The 24,302-nt window shown below is 29.4% G+C and overlaps 2 protein-coding genes across 2 annotated transcripts; both read left to right on the top strand.

Annotated features, from left to right (window-relative positions):
• The first annotated feature begins 2,157 nt into the window (after nt 1-2,157).
• On the top strand, nt 2,158-7,320 carry LOC101497882 (probable E3 ubiquitin-protein ligase LUL4). The gene is made up of 3 exons (XM_004486091.4): nt 2,158-2,755; nt 5,875-6,388; nt 6,921-7,320. Exons 1-3 carry the CDS (start codon nt 2,253-2,255, stop codon nt 7,032-7,034), a joined length of 1,131 nt encoding a protein of 376 aa, XP_004486148.1. The 5' UTR covers nt 2,158-2,252; the 3' UTR covers nt 7,035-7,320.
• Nucleotides 7,321-20,608: 13,288 nt separating this feature from the next.
• On the top strand, nt 20,609-23,429 carry LOC101497548 (heavy metal-associated isoprenylated plant protein 32). Its single transcript, XM_004486090.4, has 3 exons — nt 20,609-21,010; nt 21,268-21,343; nt 21,619-23,429. Exons 1-3 carry the CDS (start codon nt 20,981-20,983, stop codon nt 23,124-23,126), a joined length of 1,614 nt encoding a protein of 537 aa, XP_004486147.1. The 5' UTR covers nt 20,609-20,980; the 3' UTR covers nt 23,127-23,429.
• Nucleotides 23,430-24,302: the final 873 nt, after the last annotated feature.

Below are 24,302 nucleotides of genomic sequence, written 5' to 3'. Positions count from 1 at the left end.
CTTGAGTTGAATGTGAAATATGTTCCCTCAGATGGCGTTCTTTTACTAGATTCCACTTTGTATCGTACTTTGGTTGGCAGCTTAGTGTATCTTACGATTACCAGACCCGACATTGCTTATGTTATTCATGTTGTTAGTCAGTTTGTTGTCTCTCCCACTATAGTACATTGGGCAGCAGTTATTCAGATTCTTCATTATCTTTGAGGAACTCAATTTCAAAGTCTTCTCTTTCCATCGCCATCCTCATTAGAGTTACGAGCTTATTCTGATGCTGATTGGGTTGGTGACACCACATATCGTAAATCCACCACAAGGTTTTGTATCTTTCGTGGAGACTCTCTAATTTCTTGGAAGAGTAAGAAATAAGACATTGTCTCTCGCTCCTCTATAGAAGCTAAGTATCGTGCTATGGCATCCTCTACCACTGAAATAATTTGGTTGCGTTGGCTTTTGTCTGATATGTGTATCTCTCTTTCTGAGCCAACTCTGATGCACTGCGATAACAAGAGTGCTATTCAAATTGCTCACAACTCGGTCTTTCATGAACGCACCAAATACATTGAGATTGATTGTCATCTTACTCGTCATCATCTTCAACATGGAACCATTACTCTACCGTTTGTTTCTTCTTCTTTACAGATTGCTGATTTGTTTACAAAGATGCATTCCATTAAACGTTTTCGTTTTTTAGTTGACAAACTCTCGATGCTCCATGTTAATGCATCGTGAGTTTGAGGGGAGATGTTAGATAATATTATTATATATTAGTAGTAAGGGTATTTTAGACATTTCTATTCTTTTATATATATACTCATTGTAACCCTATTAACTCAAGTTTGGTTCATTCTATGTTATGAAACCCTAAAGTGGATGTTTCTCTTCTTCATCTTTTCATTATTAACAACATGATCATCTCATTAAATTAAGTGCAACCACACAAATAGATTGAATACAACGTCATCAATCAAACCCTTAAAGCACTAAGTATATAAATATTTTTATTTATATAATATTCAACATGTAATTTGATATTTTTACTTACATTTGATACACTAACAATGATAAATCTAAAAATTAAACCTATGATAGATAACAAATTAAATTTAAGTCTTCATTTTTTTTTCGTGAACCAAAGTTGATTTTCACCTTTTAAATTCTTATTAGATTTATTTGATGTTACAATTTTTTAAAATTGAGTGAGAATGGTATATAATATTTTTTTTGTTGGTTCTAGTAATTTAGAGTTCGACTGAGAAGAAAATAAAAATTAGCTAAAATTTATTTTAATTAAAATTTAAATTTAATTTATCTCCAATGATTCGTTAATTATTTGTTCTAAAATGGTACATAATACTTTTTTTTCAATTGATATATATATAAACAAAAAATTAACAACATACTTTAATTATGAAAATAAAGTTTAAAGTTTTGTGAAAAGTATTTATGCTTCTCAAGTGGTTAAAATAAACAAAGACTATATTTATATTTTTTTGGTATATATATTTCAAATCTACATATTCTTTTTTTATATATATATAAAAATGAAATTAGTATCTAGTTCTTTTTGTGCTAACTTTTGTTTTCTCTACTATCTACAATTAGTGTCTATAATTACGAGCAAAATCAGCTTCATTATTGTAATTATTTTAGGTAAATAATGTACTTTATTTGTTTAAAATATGTGTTTATTAAGATTTTGTACACAAAAAATAAGAAAAACGATAAATGAATGAATACAAATTATAGTTTTACAAAATTATTATATTTAATTATTGATTATTAAAAATTATCATAAATACATCATAGTATATAGCGAATTAAAAATGGACACACACTATTAATTTAGAAGAAAAATTAAAACAAATTAGTTAATGTTGCATAGTAAAATAGGAAAACTTCAATGGTGTCCAAAACACCAGAAATAAAAATTTTATTTTAAAAGTGTTGTATTCATTTCTTTGAAATTTTAATTAAAAAAAAAACTATTTAAAATTTAATTGTTTCTACACAAAATTTTAGAGAGAAAAAATAAAAAAACTAGAGAGCTTGTGAGTAGTGGTAGCCTGTGGTTGGGTGGGTAAGGAAACCGAATAAAAAGGCAAAAAAAAAACAACCCGACACTATACACGCGCTTTAACCACCGAAATTTCTTATTTCTTTCTTACTCAAAAAGAAAAATACAAAAGCCGAAGAAAACGGTGTAATAAGCGAGTAGGATATTCACCGCGATTTCTCAATTCTTTCCACACATCATGGGTATTTCCTGGAGTAGCAGCAGAAGAAGAAACAATTTCATTCACAACCCACCGCCACCACCTCAACTTCCACCGCCGCCACCTTATTATTACTCTACGGAATCACATCCACCACTTCCACCTCAGCAAAATTACTATTTACCCTCAACAACTACCCCTTACACCACAGCCTATGTCACTACTCCACCACCACCACCACCACCACCTCAGAGTCAGACCCATCACCCCTTCTACTATTCCAATCCCAATTGCTACACCAATTATGTCAATCGACTTCAATACCATCCTTACTATCCCAATCAACAACAACAACAACAACAATGGGCCCCACCTCCCCCTTCTTCCTCTACCGCTCCACCTCCCTATGTGGATCATCAAACTGCTAAGAAGATTAGGAATAATGTTAATGTTCATAAACATACTTTGCGCCTTGACCTCGATCACCAACACCCTGATCATCACCTTGTTTCTTTCGTTTTCGATGCTGTCTACGATGGCAGGTAACTAATGCTTTTCAGATTTTTATTTTATTTTATTTTTTGCATTTTCTCTGTTATTTTAAAGTTCCAATTTTAATGTTTGGATCGGTGTGAGTTTCTACCATAATTTTGTTGAAGCTCTAAAGTTTAATTTCTGAAAATATCAACCCTCGTTAGTTTCATGGTTTTAGACGGAGTTGACTTATTGCTCTGTGACACTTGTGATGTGATGGAAAAAAAGTGATATGTTTCTAAGTAGTAACTACCAACTAATTCTGAGCGATTCAAGAATCTTCTTGGAAACCTGCTACTGCTAGGGTATCTTAGTATTTTAAGAGACTGGATGAGATATGAGCAAGGGGGTTTTGTGCATCTGTTGGCCAATTCATTATTTGGGACATTGTCTAAACTCTGTAGTACATACTAATACCATAATTAACTTTTTTGTAATTCTTTACCTGGAGTTTGTAATTCTTACCGGGAATCAGTTGAAAAATAAGCATGTATTATACAATGTACATATTATAGTGCACGGGGAGGGATGAGGGATCCATTATATAATCATGTGAATTACTTTGTAATTTTACATCCTCTTTAACCTAACCTATTAGATTATTGAAGTCTTAGTGATCCGAATTGGACTGAGGAGGATGATCAGACTGGTCTTTGTTCCCATAACGAGGGGGTGGTACCTGCAAACAATTTGACATTCAAGTTAGTGTCTATTTGAGAAGAGTGAGAGGGAAGTTGGATTAGAGAATGTGTATCTTTCATGGTGTCAGAATCATTGTACTTATAGGGCGAGCGCCTGGTCCGTTGGGGACAGAGGCAATAAATTCTGCGGACCTGCTTCCGTGATTCTCGGCATCGTCCTTTCCCGACCGTTAGGGTTAGGGTTAGCCACTGCCTCTGGAAGGTTCTGGAAACTAGGGTGAGAGCCTTGACAGACTCGGGAAATGGGTTAAGAAGGACTGGACCTTCGGGCAGTCCTTCGATGGATTTCTGCTTTGATCCTAAATTCAGAATGACTGGTATATATAATTATTACAATTTACAATACAACAACAGTCAAGACTTATTCTACTAGGTATGGTCGGCTACATGAACCAAACGACATCATAATGCTCTATCATATATCACATTTATCCAAACCACTACCCTCTAGGTCTTTCTCTATAGTTTATCCTATAGCTTTTTTTTTTTGTCTTCCTTTGTCTGTCTCCAGCAATTGGGCTATCCTGCACCTGATCTACTCTCCCTACTATGGAGTCTATAGGTCTCCTCCACATATGTCCAAACCACAGATATTCAACCTACCCCAACTCTCTCTCTAATGCTATCATTTTTAATCCTATCCCGTAGTATTTTCTCACATTCAATAGAGCATTCTCATCTCTACTATACTGAGCTTATTATCGTGTTGGTATCTCACCACCCGACACTCTGACCCATACAACATGACCGGTCTTACAACTATATAATGATCACAATAATGAATAAAAATGTTCCAATTTCTAAAATAAACAATTCTATTGTATGCATGTTTGTTATATAAATCCATGAATTATGCATAACAGTCAGGAAGGCTCTGCAAATATACCTGTATTTATGTTTGTGTAGTCAATTATATTATATTTTCGTTATTTGGGAAAAAAATCCAAGTGGCCTATAGCTATCAATAAACCCCTCCTATTTTGTGGGCGTGACACTTTCTTGCTTAAAAAGTTATGTTATTTGGTACACAACCATTGGCTACTCTTATGTTGCAACCTAAATGATTGTAAAACACTGGTTATATGTGGTTTTAAAGAGCACCTATGGCTAGTATAACTCTATTTGGACGACTTGAATAGGTACAATGATTTGATTAAAATTGCAGATAGTTTCCCATATAAAATATTTATAATTGCAACTAGTATCTTCAAACACTTCAAAATGTCGATCTCCGAGGTATCCAATGTACAGCCAACAGTCAGGTTTGGGTAAAATGATTAGTTAAAAATACTGTTCATGTGTTAAGAAGTGTGAGGTTCTTAGTAATGAAGTGACACCTCTTTCCAGTGTTAAAAATATTTGTGTGAGTGAGGATTGTAAGCAGGGGAAGATTGGTTATTTTGGAGACCATAGTGTGATAAATGAAAGAAATTGTGTTTTCTCTTAATACCATGGAGGTTTAGTTTAGAGTACACTGAATACCTGAGGTCTCTAGGGCAATTTGCAAAATAGGAGATGCTACCATTCACAAGATTATTATCTAATATCTGCATATTTTGTCTTCTCTTTTCTAACATTAATACAAATGTTGATACCTGTACTTCTTTGTTTTGCATGAGTTGATGTAGTTCAAAATCACATTATTTATCAAGCATCAAATATTCAAAGCTTGTTTTTGAGATATTAATTCTATGACAATTTTCGCTTATAGTTTTACTTACAATTTTTTCATCTGTGCCATTGATGTCCCTATCAGTCACATTAAATTTCTTGACTCTCCTACCAAAATCTTTACTCTTCTGCTTCTGCAAATGAAATATTCTCTTTCAGTCTATCTTAATTAGAGTATACTAATAGTGGTTGTGCTGAAATTTTAAGAACAAAAGGTAGCAGGATAAAAGATAAAATTCTCGAGAGAGACAAAAAAAATCTACAGCTGTTATAATTATTGGTTGAACGGACTTGAAACGTGTAAAATACCTATTTTAGCTGTACTTAGTTGTGAAAATATTATGTTTACATTGCTGATGTCCAAATTTAGCATATTGGCCTTTTTTTTTTAAATGCCAACAAAGAATATGGGCTATTTAATTATATGTATGCATCATTCATGTGAAGAACTCGGTACAGCAATATTCACTATAACAACTGTTTGTTCTCTGAAATCAGTTTTGTCCATGTGTTCTAGCTATGAGCAGACTATGAACAGTTTCATGTAAGTATTAAAAGCAAGCTTACATTCAAGTGCTAAAAAAGAACAAAATGAAACCACAGTTTATGGGTTGAGGTTGTGATTAGGTTGATTGACTAATCGTATGAAATGATTGTCCTCAAATGAGATCATTGGAAGATGGAATAAATATAACTGTAGAGTGAATTTTTTTGCTTCTCTTAACTTCTTTACTCCTTGAATATGTAATTTGCAGCATTACTATCTTCTACTTTGCAAAGGAAGAAGAGAAATGTAAGTTTGTTCCCCAATTTCCCGATGCATTTGAGCCAGTCAAAGTTCCCTTTCAGAAAGGAGTTGGGCAGAAATTTTCCCAGCCGTCAGGAACAGGGATTGACCTCGGCTTCTTTGAGTTGGATGATCTTTCAAAGCCCTCACCTGGAGAAGATGTCTTTCCTCTTGTAATATGTGCTGAAACATGTTTGGAAACTCCCTCAGAAAACAAAACTCCTGACGATTCCAAGCTAGATGCAACTCCTCACAAGCAAATAACTCAAGCTGTCTTGGAGAAAAGTAATGGCGATGGTGCTTTTCAGATAAAAGTAGTTAGACAGATTCTTTGGATTGATGGTGTTCGTTATGAGTTGAGAGAGCTATATGGAATAGGAAGCTCAACAGCTGCAGATTTTGATGACAGTGATACCGGGAAGGAGTGTGTGATATGCATGACAGAACCAAAGGATACAGCTGTCTTACCTTGTCGACATATGGTAAGATTCTTGTCAAATCTACTAACACATATATATAGAGAGTAGATAATAAATTTCACAAAAGAAATGCATTTTTAGTTTTTGACACTTCTACTCCATACTTTTGTGTAGATATAATATATTAGTTATTTCTCGTGCACATGTATATTATTTCTGATAATAGCATCATTGGTATGTATGGGATTAGCTTATAGAAAACCAAGGTCGATGTTAATATTCCTAAAAGTGTAAAATGGATGGTGTGTTTTAATAATCCTTATATTACCTTAAAATTTTGTTTTATTCATCTTCTGCTGCATCATATCTTAATTTGTTTTCGAAGTTGTGAATTCTTTGTATGTCATGTCATCAAACATAAAATTGTTTGTCAGAACTTAAATATACCTTGAGAAAAGTGAATAAGTAGCGCTCTTTGTTCCCATGGCTAGCAGCTAATGCTAAATGCTTGGTATAGATCCCTGCTTGATATTTTATCTATATTGTATTCATTTTCTATTGAGTCTTCTCACATTACATCTGTTGTACTTTACAGTGTATGTGCAGCGAATGTGCAAAAGCTCTGCGGGTTCAATCCAACAAATGCCCTATATGCCGTCAGTCCATCGAGGAACTTATGGAGATTAAGGTGAACAATAGTGATCGATGAGGGTTTTTTCTCCCGTGCTTAGTTGAATTGCACGACATTCCCTAAAAATTCCTCACTTCCTCTTTTTGTAAATTTTAGTCAATAATTTGTCTATAGTCTGGTTGTGTATGTGTTTGAGGGAAAATTTGGTCATGTACGCATTTAAATTGCGGTGATTAAATGTTACTCCCGAGTCATTTATACTGTATAGGTCATAAATTTTCTTGGTGATGTTTGAGAGATTATTTCCCTGGTTTTCTTTGAACAAGGGACAATTATAATGAATGATACTTGGTTTGGTTTTTAAGTTTGTAAATTATTTCAAATTTAATCATGTTGTAATTCATATGTCTAAAACTATATAGTACATGTGTTGGTAAGAGTCTAAACCAATCGCGAGGGAATTGGTTTAATAACATTAGGAAAAAAGTTTCAGGAAAACACATTATGCAAAGTGCAATTATTGGAATATGACTCCACCAGACTAAAGTTAGAGGACTATCAAATCAAGACAATCGTTATACACTTATACCATATGTTTTTCTTTTAACAATATTAGATCAATTCAATGGCTTCGAACATCACATACTTTGCTTACTAATTAGTATTAGTGTTGAAATACCAAGAAAATAACATGCTAATGTCACATAATGACCAAACTATAATTGCCAATAGGTTGACTAACACATTAGGATCTTTAATAACTTGTGTCAACCCTTTATATACAACTAAAAATTTAAATGTCAAGTATCCAAAATTCAATCTTACAGTTGATTGTAATCCAAAAGAGTTAATAAATAATAATTCTGACAAACAAATGAGGCAAATTCAACCACTCTTGATTTCTCGCCATTTTACCATAAATCAGTTTCTGGTAGTGTAAAAATTGACTAAAATACATTATCGACGTTTTCGGTAGTGTTTAATACCATGTCACCAAAAACGGAAAGAAGATTACTGGCTCAAAATCCAGATCGTAATTCTCATAATTGTTCATAATCCAATCATAATTCATAAGTTTGTTAATATAATTACCAAGTTATTACAGACAAGCAGTATATGATTGGATATAATGAATAATAATTATATGTGGTGAAAAAGTAGCAGACCACTCTTTCACATATTTCATTAAACCATGAATGAAACTTCTTTCTAAATGATGGTGAAAATTGTAAGAATTAGTGAAACTCAACCATGAATCAGATCACCAAAACAAGCCATTTTGTGCCAAACGACACATGATTTTTAGAAGATCTTAGGTTGGTCCAAAGCCTACTTTGGGCCCTTTTATAGAATTAAGAATCTTATATCACCAGGCTGGGTTTCTTTTGTCCATATTCTCAAATCATATTGACCCCACCCATATCATGTAGTTTTCCTCCCTTTGTAGTATGTTTCTCTTTTTATTTTTGGAAATTATGTTTCTCTTAATACCTCACATTTTATTTGTATGAACAATTCTGATTCAGTCAAGATTTTATTTGAACTTTACTGACACACTTTCTTAATACAAGAACTGGTTAAATACGCAGTCAGTATAAAAAATTTATATTGTTGACATATCACAATTACTCATTATAATAAAATATTTTTAATGATTTAACGGTTATTATTGACTGACAATGTCAAAAACATCTACACCAAAAGTGCATATAAATTAAATTCAACCAATAATCACCAGCATACATACAAAAACATGGCATGCTTGTCTTTTGATGTAGCAAAAGAGAAAAAGTTCAAAACCAAGAATAAGGGCAAGGTACCAAACCATCTAAACACCCTACAATTTTGAAGGCATTGGCTCAATACATTATAGTATCTTGTGTAACCTTTTGCAAATAAAGAAGAAATTAATTAATCAAGTGCAAAAACCATTAAAAAAATTCCTGAATATACATAACAAAGAAAAAGGAGGCATATAGATATTCATATTCATCTATATACTTAAATATTTTTAGAATGCCTTTAGCATATGCTTCTTTACTATATTTGGAATAATGGTAATAATTAAAGCATGTGTTTGATCTCTTCCAATTACTTCACAAGTATATACAACTGAACAATTGAAAATTAATAGTACAAGAATTATGAATTCTCCCTTGTGGTAAAAGCTTCCCTAAACTTGCACTCCATTATTAATTTCCATATATACATACATATACTTTTGCTAAAATCTAGTGCAATAATGAACATGCCCTGTGTGAGATGCAACTACACATGTACTCTTCAATAAATACCCTTCTTTCCCCTGCTCTCACAATGTGCAAAATTCTTATTCTTGTTCAGCAATCACTGTCCAAATTAAGGCAATATGTTGTTCTCTACTGAATTATTCGTGTAAATAGCAATGGCATTGCATGGCTAGTTAAGTAATTTCACAATAGAACATTTGAGGCAAAATTTGTAAAATCATATCCCCAAATATGGAAGGGCCTATCCGCAAAAGACCATGGTTTTAGTCTTTTAGAATCGTTAGATTAAATGGGCTTATAGATTTTATCATGCATTCCAAACACTATATTAGTTCTTTGGATTGGGGTTTTTCTTCTTATAATCATTCAGGGTTGGGTTCTTCCTCACGGATCACGATTTGCTGCTTTCAGCGAATGAACATTGTCACGCTATTATACGTTACTGTCCGCTCGATTAAGATCAGACGATCTAGAATCAAGTTTAATATATTTTAAATTATGAAATAAAAATAAAATTTGGATTATTGTTTGTTTGATCAAGATTGAACAACTACTGACGTTTTAACTGTGTAATTGCGGGAAACAACTAACAACAAAAAAACCATTTTCGTTGTTGACAAAAGAATATGGGGAGAATTAAGTATAATCAATTTGTGCAACGCAACTAGATAGAATTAGTTTAAATATTATTTAAGGTAGTTAAAAATTATTTATGATTAGTTGTAGACTAATGAGGTATTAATTCAGTGGTAAGAGTTTGATTTTGTAATCTTAAAAAACGTAATTCAAAATCTAATTAAGAAAATTATAAAATGATCATTTGTGTCGCCATTATTAAAAAAAAATCTCAATCTTTTTTCTGAAAGTAATTAGTTGCAAGTTGATTATATTAATTACTTTTAGATCAATGTATGAATGTATTTCAAGTGCATGTGGAAAGCTTTGTAAAAGGAGAAAAGAAAGAAGAAGAAAAAAAAAGAAAAGAGAGCATATTTTAGTGCCCAAGCAATGGACGAAACTAAGTGTTTTTTTATGGGGGTCTTGACTTAATTTTTTTGCAAATAAGTAAGTATATTATTATATTTACCTACTCCAATAATATATACTTAGTTATCCAAATAAATTTATATGTTAAAAATTATAAAAATAGAAAAGTAAAAAAAGAATATTATTTGATTGATAAATCTATTATTTTGTTTTGTCACTTTCAATTTTTAAAATAATTTTAAAGAAAGTTTTATTTGCAATAAAAATTATCAAGACAACACTCATAAATAAATTAAAAGATAAATTTTTTATTTCTTAAACATTACTAATTAGTTACTTATATTAAAAAAAATCATTTGTATATTTACGAGTACAAAATCAATTATAAATACATTTAGTTTTTTAAAATGTCGTAAAATTCAATTTTTTAAAATAAACTATCAACAATTTAATTTATATATTTTTAATATTTAGCTCCTGAAAATATTTATACTAAATTCAGCCATGTAAATAAGGTAACTATTATATTTGGTAGGTAGTGTTTGAGGTCAAAAGAATCCCCAAAAGACCCTCCATACCTATTATTTAGCCTGGTATCAACCATACTCGTCTAAAAGGTGTTGCATTATATGTACAAATTAGGTTCTGAGCACAGGACAAGTACATATAATAGACATATACTTTGTTCACTTTCATAATTGGGTCTCATAAAGGACAATCAATGCCTTATTATAAAATAAAATTAACTCCAATGTCTCTTTCTTCATACTAACTAGTGCAATAAATAAAAAACTCTTAATTCGCTCTTTAATTTGACACTATTACTTAACTCTTTGACAAGTAATGCGACATGTTGAAAGATATAAAGACTTTAATTTGAATACGTTTAAGCTTTTAAAAAGGGCAAACAACAAAAATTTGTGTGACAAAAAATAAATAAAGTGCATAAATTAAAGGGGAAAAGCAATAAATTATCTTATTTGGTTTTCAAGTTGCTTTTATTTTTGGTCAATTTTACTCGTGTTAAAATTGATCATGCAATATTTATTTAATTGGTAACTCTATTATTAATCGTAAGGTCTATATTAACTGATATCTTATTTTATTTGAATTTAATTTTTTATAATTGTGTGAGAGTTTATTTATCTTTTTATAAAAGAATTACAACTTATTTTATAATTACTTTATAAAAGGCCTAAAAATGTGACAACAAACTCGATTTTTTATTCACACAAGTTTTGGCACCAATGCTTGAGGAAGAATACCCATAATTTCTGGCACTCCCACTGAATTTCATAGGGGAGTTTACTTTTTGTTAAGAATAGGCAAACCGAATAGATTAATTTCTTTTTTGACAAAAGCCACCTTATAGATGAACATGACAAAATCTCTAATTTTATTAAGCCACCTAAGCACCTTAAGCATCATTGAGATAAGCCTTGCTTAAACATTTAAATATCTTGCTTAAAAAAACATTTTAATAATTAAGTATCCAAAGTAGGGTTCAATGTTGTTAGATTGACGAGTGAGATTCATAAATATTAACCATATTTAATAAAAATATATGAGACACTGATTGTGATATATTTTAATAATATATCAAATAATTTTAATTTATTTTTAAATTTTACATTTATAATCTATAAGATATAAATTTTAAATTTAACGGTCAATTTTATAGAATTTATATCGATTAAAATGTTATTGAATTATGTAACATTGATGTAACATATATTTTATTGTTGAAGTGTTCCTAATTGCATATTTGATCGTATCATCAAAGAATTGATTACAGTTAAATAAATTATTCAAAATAAAAAATGTATGTAAGTTTATCACTTTTGGTTACCATGACACTCCCAACTTTGGAGATGTCTTGGGATTTTTTTTATCGTCTTACATTTTTTAGCTTTATTTCTATATGGTGGTAGAAACAATTATGTAAGACAAATGATATCTCATCTCATAATTTGATAATTGGTATTTTTGAGTTTGATTTCTATACGGTAATAGAAACAATTATGTAAGACAAAGGATACCTCGGAGTTTGATAATTGATACTATTGTTGAAATATGTTTTTCTTTATTAAACTTTTAGATTTGAGACAAATATGAAGGTGTTGGAAAACATAAGAAAGTGGTGGATTTAAATTGTATTTTTTGTTTTTAATAATATTTAAATTTTATTTAAAAAAACATTATTTTATCACAACATTCAACTTACTATTAAAAGAGAATTAGAAGAGATAATATTGAATTATAAAGAACTAAGATAGTTACATCTACTCCTCTCCTTATAGACAGATTTTGTCTCAGTACAATCAATTGTTTAATTCATTCTTTCCATAAATAGTTGTACAAGTATTATTAATTTACTCTACCTCTTCAAACTTTGAATATTTTTCTCTAGTCTATCAGGGTTTTCGTTTTAAGAACCGTTCTTTAACATACTGTCATTTTGTCGTTGAGGCTCACTGTACCTTTTCAGGTACCTCTTTGAAGATGAAAGAGTTGTGTAATTATCGGGATGATTTACATCTACATCTGTTCTAGTTTGTATTTAATTTGACTCAAAGTATGTTTCTATGATTCTTACTCTTATTGAAAAGATGTTACATATTTAATCTTATATCAGTTCAAGTGTATGAAAACACTTTATCTTGATTTACATTAATTCTAATAACTCTCTACTGAGAGGATTTTTCATGCATATTTTTTTAAATGTTATTGACTTTTTTAGAACTGCCCTTTTCGTTCTATGTTTTTCTGTATTTTTTTTCTTTCTACAAAACCATTTCGTCTTAAATATAAGGAACAAATGTCTGTTGGAGGTTTTTTAGGGTATGGCCTTTGCACTTTAGGGTATGGCCTATGTATTTCATTTGCAGAAAGACGACATGTATCTTCATGAGTTTCAGCAATTGAATCATTGAAGATAAATTTATTAGTTGAGCTCATAAATGAATCCTAGAAATCACTCCTTGAAATTTGTAGGAAAACCGGAGGAAGCAAATGGCATGGGGTCAGATAATAGAACATTCAGAGTATTGTCTTATAGACCATCAAAGCAATCAAGTTATCAGAAGATACAAATTACCAGAGCAAGCTGATTTTGGATGATTATCAAATGATGCACATAGATGGAGGATACAATGATCAGATGATGCCTTGAAGATCACCAGATCATTAACTTTTGTCAAAGCATTGACCTCTCTAGAGGCATTGACTTTTTCAAAACATTAACTTTACCAAAGATGTTGACTTTATCAAATGATACATAAAGGTTTAGAGTTAAACGATTAAACGCTTGATGAGATTATCAGAGGCAAATGCAATAACATGTCATGCTCATTAGAGGCAGAGGAACATATTACTTCTTGTTATGCTTAAGTATCAGAGGCAAATGAACATAATCCATGTTGGGTTCATCAAAGACAACCAAGGTAGTACGTTATATGTCACCAGACTTATATTGTCAAGCTGAAGTTGTAACATCCCGATTCTGACCGTTATCGGCAATGTTAGTCACGACCTTCTCCCTCTTTCCCGCGTTGAAAATAGCGAGTTTTTCTCTTCCGTGATAGTCGAATTCGATAACGGTGAGATAAGTATCGTCTCATCTCATTCCCACTACCGATTGATTATTTTTATAGCATTTTTATTATTGTCTAATCAGATACACATGCGAGAGATTGACACATTACGACGTCACGTATACGTACTTGTCACACAATTGATAGAACTAACAATAAAATTTAAAGTGACAGATAATTGAATAAAGTCATAGAGAATTTTTAATTTTTGACTCGGTCATATATTACAATAACACTGCTCTAATTAGTCATTAGTCTGATATTAAAATGATAGATTATCCAAAAATTTAGACAAATAAAAATGAGTTGCACTCATTCATTTAAATATGTTACTCGTCCACTCTCCCGTTAGTGCACTGTGCACAAGTGCATATTTGTAAGCAAAAAATACAATAAGTGGTTTTATTAAATAAACATTCCACTTAAGAAGATACATTTTGATTCAATAACTGATCAGTTGGAGTGGGGACCATAGTTTTTCTGCAAAGGAAAAATGAAAAAAGTTATGATAGTCTGAACAGTGACGAAGGTTTGAAAATGAGTAAAGTTATATGCAATTTAGAAGAGTTGAAACTTTAGACCGCTGAATTCATTGATAGTAAGATGATATCGACCTGTGAGTGTTATTGCACTTCCAATGCATTCGTGCAAATGTGTCAAAAACCAATTTTCATTACGAAATTACGACTTAGCCCTTCTCCACAATTAATTCTTATATTAATTCTATCACCCGTTTTGGAAGATAACTTCTGACAGAATTTATTCACATCTCTTCATAACTATATATGAAAGATTAACAAAATATAATTCGGAGTTACATTACTACTTTTAATAAAAAAGACTTTATTTATTATCTATATTGAATGCAAATAACGTTAAATCATCTTTTAGGTCTTATGTCATTGTGATTGTACTAGTACCAAGTTTTTGTGGGGAAATTATCATTAATTAATGTTACTTACATTAAAAGAAGATTTTTTGATTTGAATTTCATGTCATGAATTTACAAATTTAAGTCGATAGGTTAATGAGGTTGTCGTACAATCATAATTATAATATGTCTTAATTAAAAAACATTGAAAAATGAAATTTATGTATATATAAAAAAATTATACATGTATCTGAATTGAATGTATATATTCTCTCTCATCTTGACCAAAAACAAAAATAATTAATTTGACATTTATTAAAAAGCTTAGTCAAATGCAATTAACAAAAAAATATAATTACACATATATTTGAACTGAATTATATATTCTCTCTCATTTTGACCAAAAGAAAAAATAGTTAATTTCACATTTATTAAAAAGCTTACTCAAATGCAATTAATCTTTTTGATCTCATAACAAATATAAAATATAAAAATCAATCGCAAATTTAGATTTAAAATGGAGGATAAATTTTAACGATTATTTTTCGCATGAAAACAAATAGAGAAAAACAAATGAACAATACAAAGGAAAATGGAATACTTAGGATAATCTTTGTTAAACTGATTTGCAATTTTATATATTCATTTGAGATATTATCTTTAATGACAGTACAAACAAGTATCCTTATACCATAACTTAAAGAAATAAAAAATAAAATTAAAGATAAGTGTTATTTGAAAAATATTTATTTAAAATTTTAATAAATTGAATGCATAATTTTCAATATTAAATTTTTACTTTTGGTGTCTTGATAAGTGCCCTTAAAGCACTTATAAACATTTATTTCCCTGTATTTAATATACCTAGAACTTGGGTTTTTCTTAGACAATCAGAAATTAATCCATACTTTATTCATTTTGTGTTTTATTGATAATTAATAACAATAAGTTACGATAAAGCATTTATATTTCCTGATATACTTATTTATTTTATTTATTGAAAGAAATTGAATAAAATAAATACTTCATCTGTCTATAATATGTATGCAATATATATTAATTGGAGTTAATAGTGTAATAGATGAGTATAATTTATGTATGGCTATTACTAAATTATTTTTGTGAATAAATGTAATATTAATTTTTAAAGATAAAATGATATCCCATTTGTCCAACACTCACTATCATATTTACAACAACAAAAATTAAATCAAAAATACTGTCTCTTTTGATTTTCAATAAGATTTAGGATTTTCATTTATTTTTTTCATATATAAAATCTAATTAATAGTTTTTTGATCGCTCATGAGTTAATATTCTTTCAGTCTCAAATTATAAGAAAAAAATATATAATTTTTCTAAATTATAAACAAAAAATACTAACTTTAATTATGTTTAATTAATTCTAAAAATATCCTTATAATATTTATAGAGTTTATCTTTTTCGGATTGAGATTGTCTACCTTTCAATCATCTATATTTAGTAACTTTGTTCCTGTATCTCTCACAATCAATTATTCTTTCTCATCCAAATAATTTTTATCACTATTTTTTTTCCTTAATTACATTAAAGTTATCAAAGTTATCCACCATCAAAGTTAGAGAATTCATTTTCATCTTTTTCACAACTAAATTTTCTAATTCAAAAGTGGATTTAAAAATGCATATATATTTTCAAGTGACTCTATTTATTCTTTTTATATTTGGAACGATGCTTAGTTATTTTCACAAACTTAAGAAAATCAATAGTACTTTAGGAAACAAAACAAATAATTTTGGTAAATTTTAAAACATTAAATAAGGTCAATTAATTTTCTTAATAAATGTGAATTGACTTATTTTGCCTCATATTTTGAGAAGGAGGGAGGAGTATTCTACACTTTGCATTTGTGTAAAATATAACAATTCAATTCAATGTTTAATAAGGATAGTTCACTCATTCTGCCTCACAATAATGATCGCATTTGATCATTTCATATAGGCTATGAAAAAAATGATAAATGAAACAAAAATAAGGATGATATTATTAAGTTATTGTTCTTAATCATCGATGTATTCTATTAAACATAAATACAAAGTAAAAAAATAATAACTTGAGAATGATGCATATAATATCTATTAGATTATTCAATTAGAAAATTAAAAGTGATAGTCTTTCTGGGATATTATTTTCTTTTTGCAAATGTAAAGATTATTATTGTAGAACAGAAGGAGTATTAAAAATACAATTTTTTTCTTTCTTAATATAGGTAAAATAGTTAGATACAATTATTATCTCATTTTACATATTTATATCTCCACAATAAATAACAAATGACATTATTGACAAAACAACAATATTGTATTGAAATTTGAAATTGTCAAGTAAATATGAACAAAAAATTTATGCAAATGCAACATCTAAAAAAGACAAAGGAATTTAGTTAATTTTGATTCTTTATATTCTAAGATATTGGTTACCTTAATTAGGGGTTTATTTGAAAAAGGGGTTTATATCAATTGATAATTTTATTTTTATTAAATGAGTGAATACCTTTGGGAGTACAAAATATCACTTTATTTATTATTATTTCTCATGTCTTAAAATAATCTTTGTATTTAAAAAAATGTCTCGAAAAGATTGTCATGTTTAATTTATAATACAATTTTAATTTCTATTTTTTTTTTCAATTGCATTCACTATTTAGTGCTCTTAATTTATTATTCTCTCACTTAACATTTATGATAATTAAGATATATCAATTATTAATTGGAATAATTTGATAAAAAATTATATTTTATCTTTTATTCATTTTATTAATATATGTTAAAAGGTCAAATACAACATTTATTTTATAATGAAATGAGTAATATATAGATGAAGTTATTGTAAGAACATTAATTTCATTAAATTAATAATTAATAACAATTTACATCACTTATATTTATGGATTTAATTCATATTTATTTTATTTTATGAGATTGAATGTAAGAAATATTTTTTTCTCAAAAGAAATTAATGATGACATATTATTTTGTCATTTTTATTGAGAAACTTAATTGACACAAAGTGAGTGATCAATGATGATGGAATCGTATTGACTCACACTTTCTAGAAGCCAACTCAGATATAGATGACTTGATAAATTAAGAAGATAAAATTCATACAAAAGAACATTATATCAGACGTGTAACTGGTATGTTGACAGAAACATTTAAATATATTGTTTAAATACATAAAAAAATACTTACTATTTAATCATTTTAAAAATACATGATTTAATTATTATTATTTTTTATTTTGTGTGTATAAATAAAGTGTCCATATGTATATGACCACACAAGAATTATTCATACCAATGTACTACCTCTCTATTCGTAATTATAAACATTATTTAGGAAAAAAAATATTTCCAAAAAGAGACATCGTTCAAATTTCTAAATACATTTTTCTTCTTTAAATATTTTTTTTTTAATAATACTACTAATTTTATCTTATAAGATTTAATGTCAAATATGACATATTCAAATATAAATAATATTTTTGTAAAAATAAAATAAAATACAAATGTTAGTTTTTAAATATATACAGATTAAATTGACTACATATTTTTCTTAATACCTCATTGAACTACTATTATAAACAAAACAAAACAAAACAAAAAATGATTTTCACAAATTTTAAAAAATATTTAATAATTCTTACCAAGATTTAAAGTACTTTTTCCTTATAATAGCAACTAGATGATGAAGTATATGTAAAAAAAAAAAAAAACTAATAGATACTTATAAAAAGAGAGGGAGGTAATACATGCCTATCTTTCAAATTTGTAGAGAGTAAAAATAATTGTAATCAATAAACAAAATTTAAATATACATTTTTCTTATAATATCAACCAAATAAATTATATGTAAAATAAATAATAAATACATATAAAAAGAGATGGAGGTAATATATGTCGATCTTTCAATTTTGCATAAAGTCAAAATAATTGTAGTTAATAAAAAATTAAATATATATTTTTCTTTAAATAAAAAATACTACTAGTATACATTTGACTTTTATTAATACACTCAGTTTTCCTCTCTTTCTTATTCATATATATAACTTTCTTATTATTACTATTTTTGGGACCATAGCTAGTATTATTTATGTGCAAAATAAGCGTTTTTATTGTAAATAAAAAAAAAGAGTAAATTTATAATGCCTGAAAGTTTTGTTGGATCACACTAACGGTGCTTCGATTCGAAAATTAATTTAATTCAATATAACTAAATATAAAAAAGAACATGCCACTGAATGATTTGATGTTGGAAACCATCCATTAAAACTTGAGGGTCCCAAGGGGTTTATCAAATTTTTTTCTTCTTAAAAACATATGTCATTTCACCTATCAATGTAATATTAATCCTATGTACCCCAATTATATCTCTAATTAATGTCATGTACATAATTTACCAAGCTTTATATTTTATTTTTTTCATTTATAATAATAAAAAACACATTCAAGGGGGATTTAATAAAATTATTAATTTATCTATTTTATTTACAATTGTTTTTTAAAATAGGTGAAATAAACAATATTTATAATAAGATAGAGGATAATTTATATGATACAAATATAATTGATAAATAATAGTTAAAAATTAATGTATCTTGAAATTTGAAAATGAAAAATAAATAAATATACACTAGTATGTCTTGTAAAGCTGATAATTAAAAAGAAATAGAACGAATACTGCTCCCTCTTTCCTTGGACCTTGGACTATGGTTTTTTTTAGCCTCGAATATTAATATTAAAAAAATAATAAATTTATATAATTTAGTATTTTTATCTTTTATTTATTAAATAAAATAAAATTTCATTTAATTTATATTTTTAAGGATATAAAAAAATTATTAATTATCTTTTGATTTTTTAAATAACCAAAATTTAAAATAAAATTTGATTCATATTTATAATTTTTGACTAAGTTGAGATTTGATTAAGATTTGAAGAATATTATATTTGAAGAAGTTACAAATTTAATCTACACGAAATAGGAACATAATCAATCTGAATAATTTGCAAACTCAATCTACATAAAATATGAACATAACCAATCTGAATAATTTACAAATTCAATCGGAACAAGATACAGTTCAGAATTAAACAAGGACAAAATTAAAGTTCAAATTTTCACTATAAACAAACATTAAAGGTTGAAAGAGAAAAATATCGAAAAAAAAAAAGAGTAACTCAGATTCAAATTTCTCAATTCATCTTAGAGTTCAAATAGATAAACACTTGTTTATGTTATAATTTTTTTTTTAGTGTGCTTGTTTTAGAGTGTGAGAATTATTATTATTATTATTATTATTGACTTTGTTAAAAATAACTACTCAAGTTTCAATATTTTGTATTCAACTCGATAGTGGTTTAGTTTCTTCTTCAATTTGAATTGTGAGATTGTTAGTAAAATATTTTCCTTGTAGGGTGAAAATGGTTAAACTTTAATGATCTAAGTAAGTAAGATTTAAAGAATCTAAGTAAGAATTGTGTTAAACTTTAAAGATTATGTTCGTATTTTTATAATGTTTTGAATTCAATGAAGGGTGTATTATAATAACATTAAATTATTTAAATGTAGTCCGTTTTTGTTTATAACAGTGACTATTCAAGATATTTTAAAAAAAATTGATTAGAAGAAGTATAATGACATAATCTCACGCATTCTAGTATTTATTTAAATATAAGACTCTTTTGAGATTTTTCTTCTACCATTTTTATAAGAGATTTTTTGAATTTTTGAATTGCATTAGTTATTTATTTATGCATTAATGCAATTTAATTATTCTTATTTATTTTCAATTAAAATAATTTTTAAATTAAATTTTGAATTGCATTAATCCGCTAGACTTGCTCAGTTTATTATTTGTTGGTAGCATTGCTTTTATTTATTTGAATAAGAAGTATGATTATCTGCCAAATACTCCCATAAATAATGCCACAAAACTAAGAGTGAACGCTTTCAACACCATTCTTCTCTCTCTCTCTCTTCTTTCTCACTCATTCATGCATCAAATCTCCAAATTTTCTCTCTCCCTTTCACCCTGAAATACAGACTCGTTTTGATGACTACCCACCATTTTTAAACCCCTTTTCTCTTTCTCTATTTCTCTCCAAGTCTGAGCCTTCTTCTTCAGACTCTTTCTTACTAAGACACTCTTTTCTCTTTTCTCTCATTGCTTCCCAAACCATTACACCAAACATTCAAACCTTATTTTCTCTCTGTTTTTTACTTTTGCTATCACATTTTCTCAGATCTGTTCTCATCTTTTGGTCCATTGGAGAAGATTAAGACATGAGTAAAGAAGAGATTTTGAAGATACAGGTATACCATACTCCACCAAATCTTTCATTTTTTTTGTTCTTCTTCTTTTCATAGTCTCAACATTTGAACTGTTTTCATTTAAGCTTTAACTTGTTGAAATTTGTTTCCTTTTTTTGTCTTGTATGTTTCTATGTATATGTCATTTCCGATAAAGTAAAAGATGTGTGTTGTTTTAATAACTTTTTGTAATTCTTGTTATTTACGATGAAATTTACTCTTTATTCTGTTTTTGGTTTTGGGATTGCTTGTGCATGCAGAAATGTGTTCTCAAAGTGAACATACACTGTGACGGTTGCAAGCAGAAAGTTAAGAAAATCTTGCAGAAGATTGATGGTAATGTTTCTGAGATTCACTTTACTAATTTACTTGTACAAAATTAATTGATTTACCCCTTTTCATTCACATTCATACACTAAAAAAAACCCTTTTTTTCCCTTTTATTTTGTGAAGAGAAAAATGAATAATGTCACACCACCACCATTTTATTTATACTAAAAAATGATTTTTTTATTCTAATATATGAAGAAAAAGGATAAAAAATATCATTTTTCCAGCACCCATATCTTGAATCAGTAGATATATGTTAATTATTTAATGTAATTTTATAGGGGTTTTTACTACTGAGATAGATGCTGAACAAGGGAAGGTGACCGTTTCTGGGAATGTGGACCCAAATGTTCTCATCAAGAAGCTTGCAAAATCAGGTAAACATGCAGAGCTTTGGGGTGCTCCAAAGGGTAACAACAATAACCAGAACAACATGCAAATTGACAATGGAAAAGGAGGAGGTGGAAACAACAACAACAACAATAACAAAGGTCAAAAGGGTGGAAATAACCCAAATCAGCAAAAGGGTCCAAGCCAGAATCATCAACAAGGACAAAATCCTCAACAACAACTTCAGCAACAGCAGCAACAACAGCAACAGCTTCAGCAACAGTTGCAGCATCTTCAACAACTTCAGCAGATGAAAGGGTTTCAAGATCTGAAGCTACCTCAATTCAAGGACATGAAGATGCCACCTCCAAATCATCAAAACCCAAACATGAAAGCTGTTAAGTTCAATTTGCCTGAAGATGATGATTTGTCTGATGAAGAGTTTGATGATGACTATTCTGATGATGAGTTTGATGATGAAATGGATAATAATCCACAACATCATCCTTTGAATAAGATGAAACTTCCTATGGGAAATGGTGGTGGTGTTCCTCCTCAAATGATGATGAATCCACAACTTATGAATGCTCAAAAGGGTGGTGGTGGAAATGGTGGAGCTAATGGTAAGAAAGGCGGTGCTGTCGGTGGTGGTGGTGGAGCTGTTCCTGTTCAAGTTCATGGCTTGGGTGGTGGAAATGATGGTAAAAATGGGAATGGAGGAAAGAAAGGTGGTGGTGGTGGCGGCGGTGGTGGAAACAATCAGAATCAAAATCAAGGTGGTGGTAATAAAAACAATGGTGGGAAAAATGGAGGTGGAATGCAAGAGGGTAAAAATGGAAACAAAAATGGTGGTGGAGGTGGTGGTAATGGTGGAATTCCAAATAACAATGGGGGTAAAAAGGTAAATGGAATGGGTGAAGGTGTTCCAGGTATGATGAACAATGGATTTCCAAACATGGGTGGTCATAATCATCATCCAAGTATGATGAATGGGACTAATGTGGGCCCCATGGGTGGTGGTAACAACATGAGTGGCATTCCTATGGGAGGAGGAGGAGGAGGAGGAGGTCCCATGGGAAACAACATGTCAATGATGAACCCAATGGGTAACATGCCAGCTGTTCAAGGCCTTCCTGCAGCCGCCATGAACGGCGGTGGTGGAGGAGGCGGTCCTGGTCCTGTCGGATACTTTCAAGGCGGTGGTGGAGGAGGTGGCGGTCCAGAAATGATGGCTGCAAATCCTTATCAACAACAACAATACATGGCTGCTATGATGAACCAACAAAGGGCAATACCAGCTGGTGGAAATGATAGGTTTCAACCAATGATGTATGCAAGGCCTCCAATGGCTGTGAATTACATGTATCCTCCACCTTATAATTACCCTCCTCCACATTCTCAAGATCCATATTCCAACTTTTTCAATGATGAGAATACTTCAAGCTGCAATATTATGTGATATGAAGAAATTGGCGATCATGGTGCTGCTGACAAGAGAACAAGGAGTTGAGGTTGTTCTAATCTGATGATGCTATATTATACAATGGAAGAAATGAGTTTTAATTTTAGTTTGATTTTCAACTTTCATTTTGTCCCTTTTTTTTCATCCAAGTTTTCAAAAAAAAGTTAAAAACCAGAACTTTAATTTACCATAGGGGAGTAATATTTATATTATATAGGTTTTATAATATTTTATTTTATGATCTTGGGGAGAAGAAGTAATGAGATGTAATGGGATATGGTGATGTGGGGTTTTCCTCCATGTGAGATGTTTATATGTGTTTATATGCTGCAAAACAGAAATAAAATTTCACAATGAAAAAAAAAACAAATGGGGGAGAATGGGGTGAACAAATGAAAAAGCCTATCTCACTCATTTCATTTTTCTCTCACAAGGACTAATCTTTTTTCTTTCACAATCATTATTAATTTTTTGCCTATGGTAGTAGTATTATTTATCATTTTGTTCTGGCACGCAGAGTAATGTGGTAGTATTAATTAATTAAAGAATTGCTCTGAATAGCTTTTGGAACTTTATAATAATAATTTGTACTAGCCCTTGTTTCAATGTGAGGAAATCATGGATGTGTGCGTGGTGGGGTGCACACTGAAGTTAGGCAATTGAGGGCATGGACCCCAACAATAAACCTAAATAGTGGTTTTTATTTCATTTTTTTATAGGCTCTTGTGACTAGTGGGGTTAGTGGGCCATATAAACATCATCACCATCACTACAATTTTGTGATAAACACCAAATTCTTCTGTCAGGAGTGAGGTTATTTTATACTACTACTAATAATAATGTTACATGGTATGTGTTTCAATACCATTTAATAATTACAATTACTGTACCCACTAACCAAATTTTGAAGCTAAATTGCTGAGATATTCACATGGGTTGACTGTTGTATCTGCTTATTTGACATCATGATCATTCCTCTGAGTATATCTAGAATAAATTCTTCATTTAATTAAAGATCTTTACAAAGCTAGGAGTGCACATTTTTCATCATCTAAATCCAAAACTGATTTGTTCTTAGATCATAATATTTAGTTAATTAAAAGCTAGTATTTTTAATGAATATTTTGGATAGAAGTAAAATAGTTTGCAAAAGTAGTGGTGAGTGGGAAGAGA

Source organism: Cicer arietinum, chromosome 1 (genome assembly GCF_000331145.2).
Source record: "Cicer arietinum cultivar CDC Frontier isolate Library 1 chromosome 1, Cicar.CDCFrontier_v2.0, whole genome shotgun sequence".
Taxonomy (NCBI): domain Eukaryota; kingdom Viridiplantae; phylum Streptophyta; class Magnoliopsida; order Fabales; family Fabaceae; genus Cicer; species Cicer arietinum.
The sequence above is the reverse complement of the archived record's forward strand: the minus strand, read 5'-3'. Positions and strand labels throughout refer to the sequence as shown.

What these genes read in the sequence shown, in the direction of transcription:
- LOC101497548 (XM_004486090.4), top strand. Translation starts at nt 20,981, where the DNA reads ATGAGTAAAGAAGAGATTTTGAAGATACAG. An exon ending in AAGAGATTTTGAAGATACAG is followed by an intron (nt 21,011 to 21,267) that starts GTATACCATACT and finishes TTGTGCATGCAG; the next exon opens with AAATGTGTTCTCAAAGTGAA. An exon ending in AATCTTGCAGAAGATTGATG is followed by an intron (nt 21,344 to 21,618) that starts GTAATGTTTCTG and finishes GTAATTTTATAG; the next exon opens with GGGTTTTTACTACTGAGATA.
- LOC101497882 (XM_004486091.4), top strand. Translation starts at nt 2,253, where the DNA reads ATGGGTATTTCCTGGAGTAGCAGCAGAAGAAGAAACAATTTCATTCAC. An exon ending in GATGCTGTCTACGATGGCAG is followed by an intron (nt 2,756 to 5,874) that starts GTAACTAATGCT and finishes TGTAATTTGCAG; the next exon opens with CATTACTATCTTCTACTTTG. An exon ending in TCTTACCTTGTCGACATATG is followed by an intron (nt 6,389 to 6,920) that starts GTAAGATTCTTG and finishes TGTACTTTACAG; the next exon opens with TGTATGTGCAGCGAATGTGC.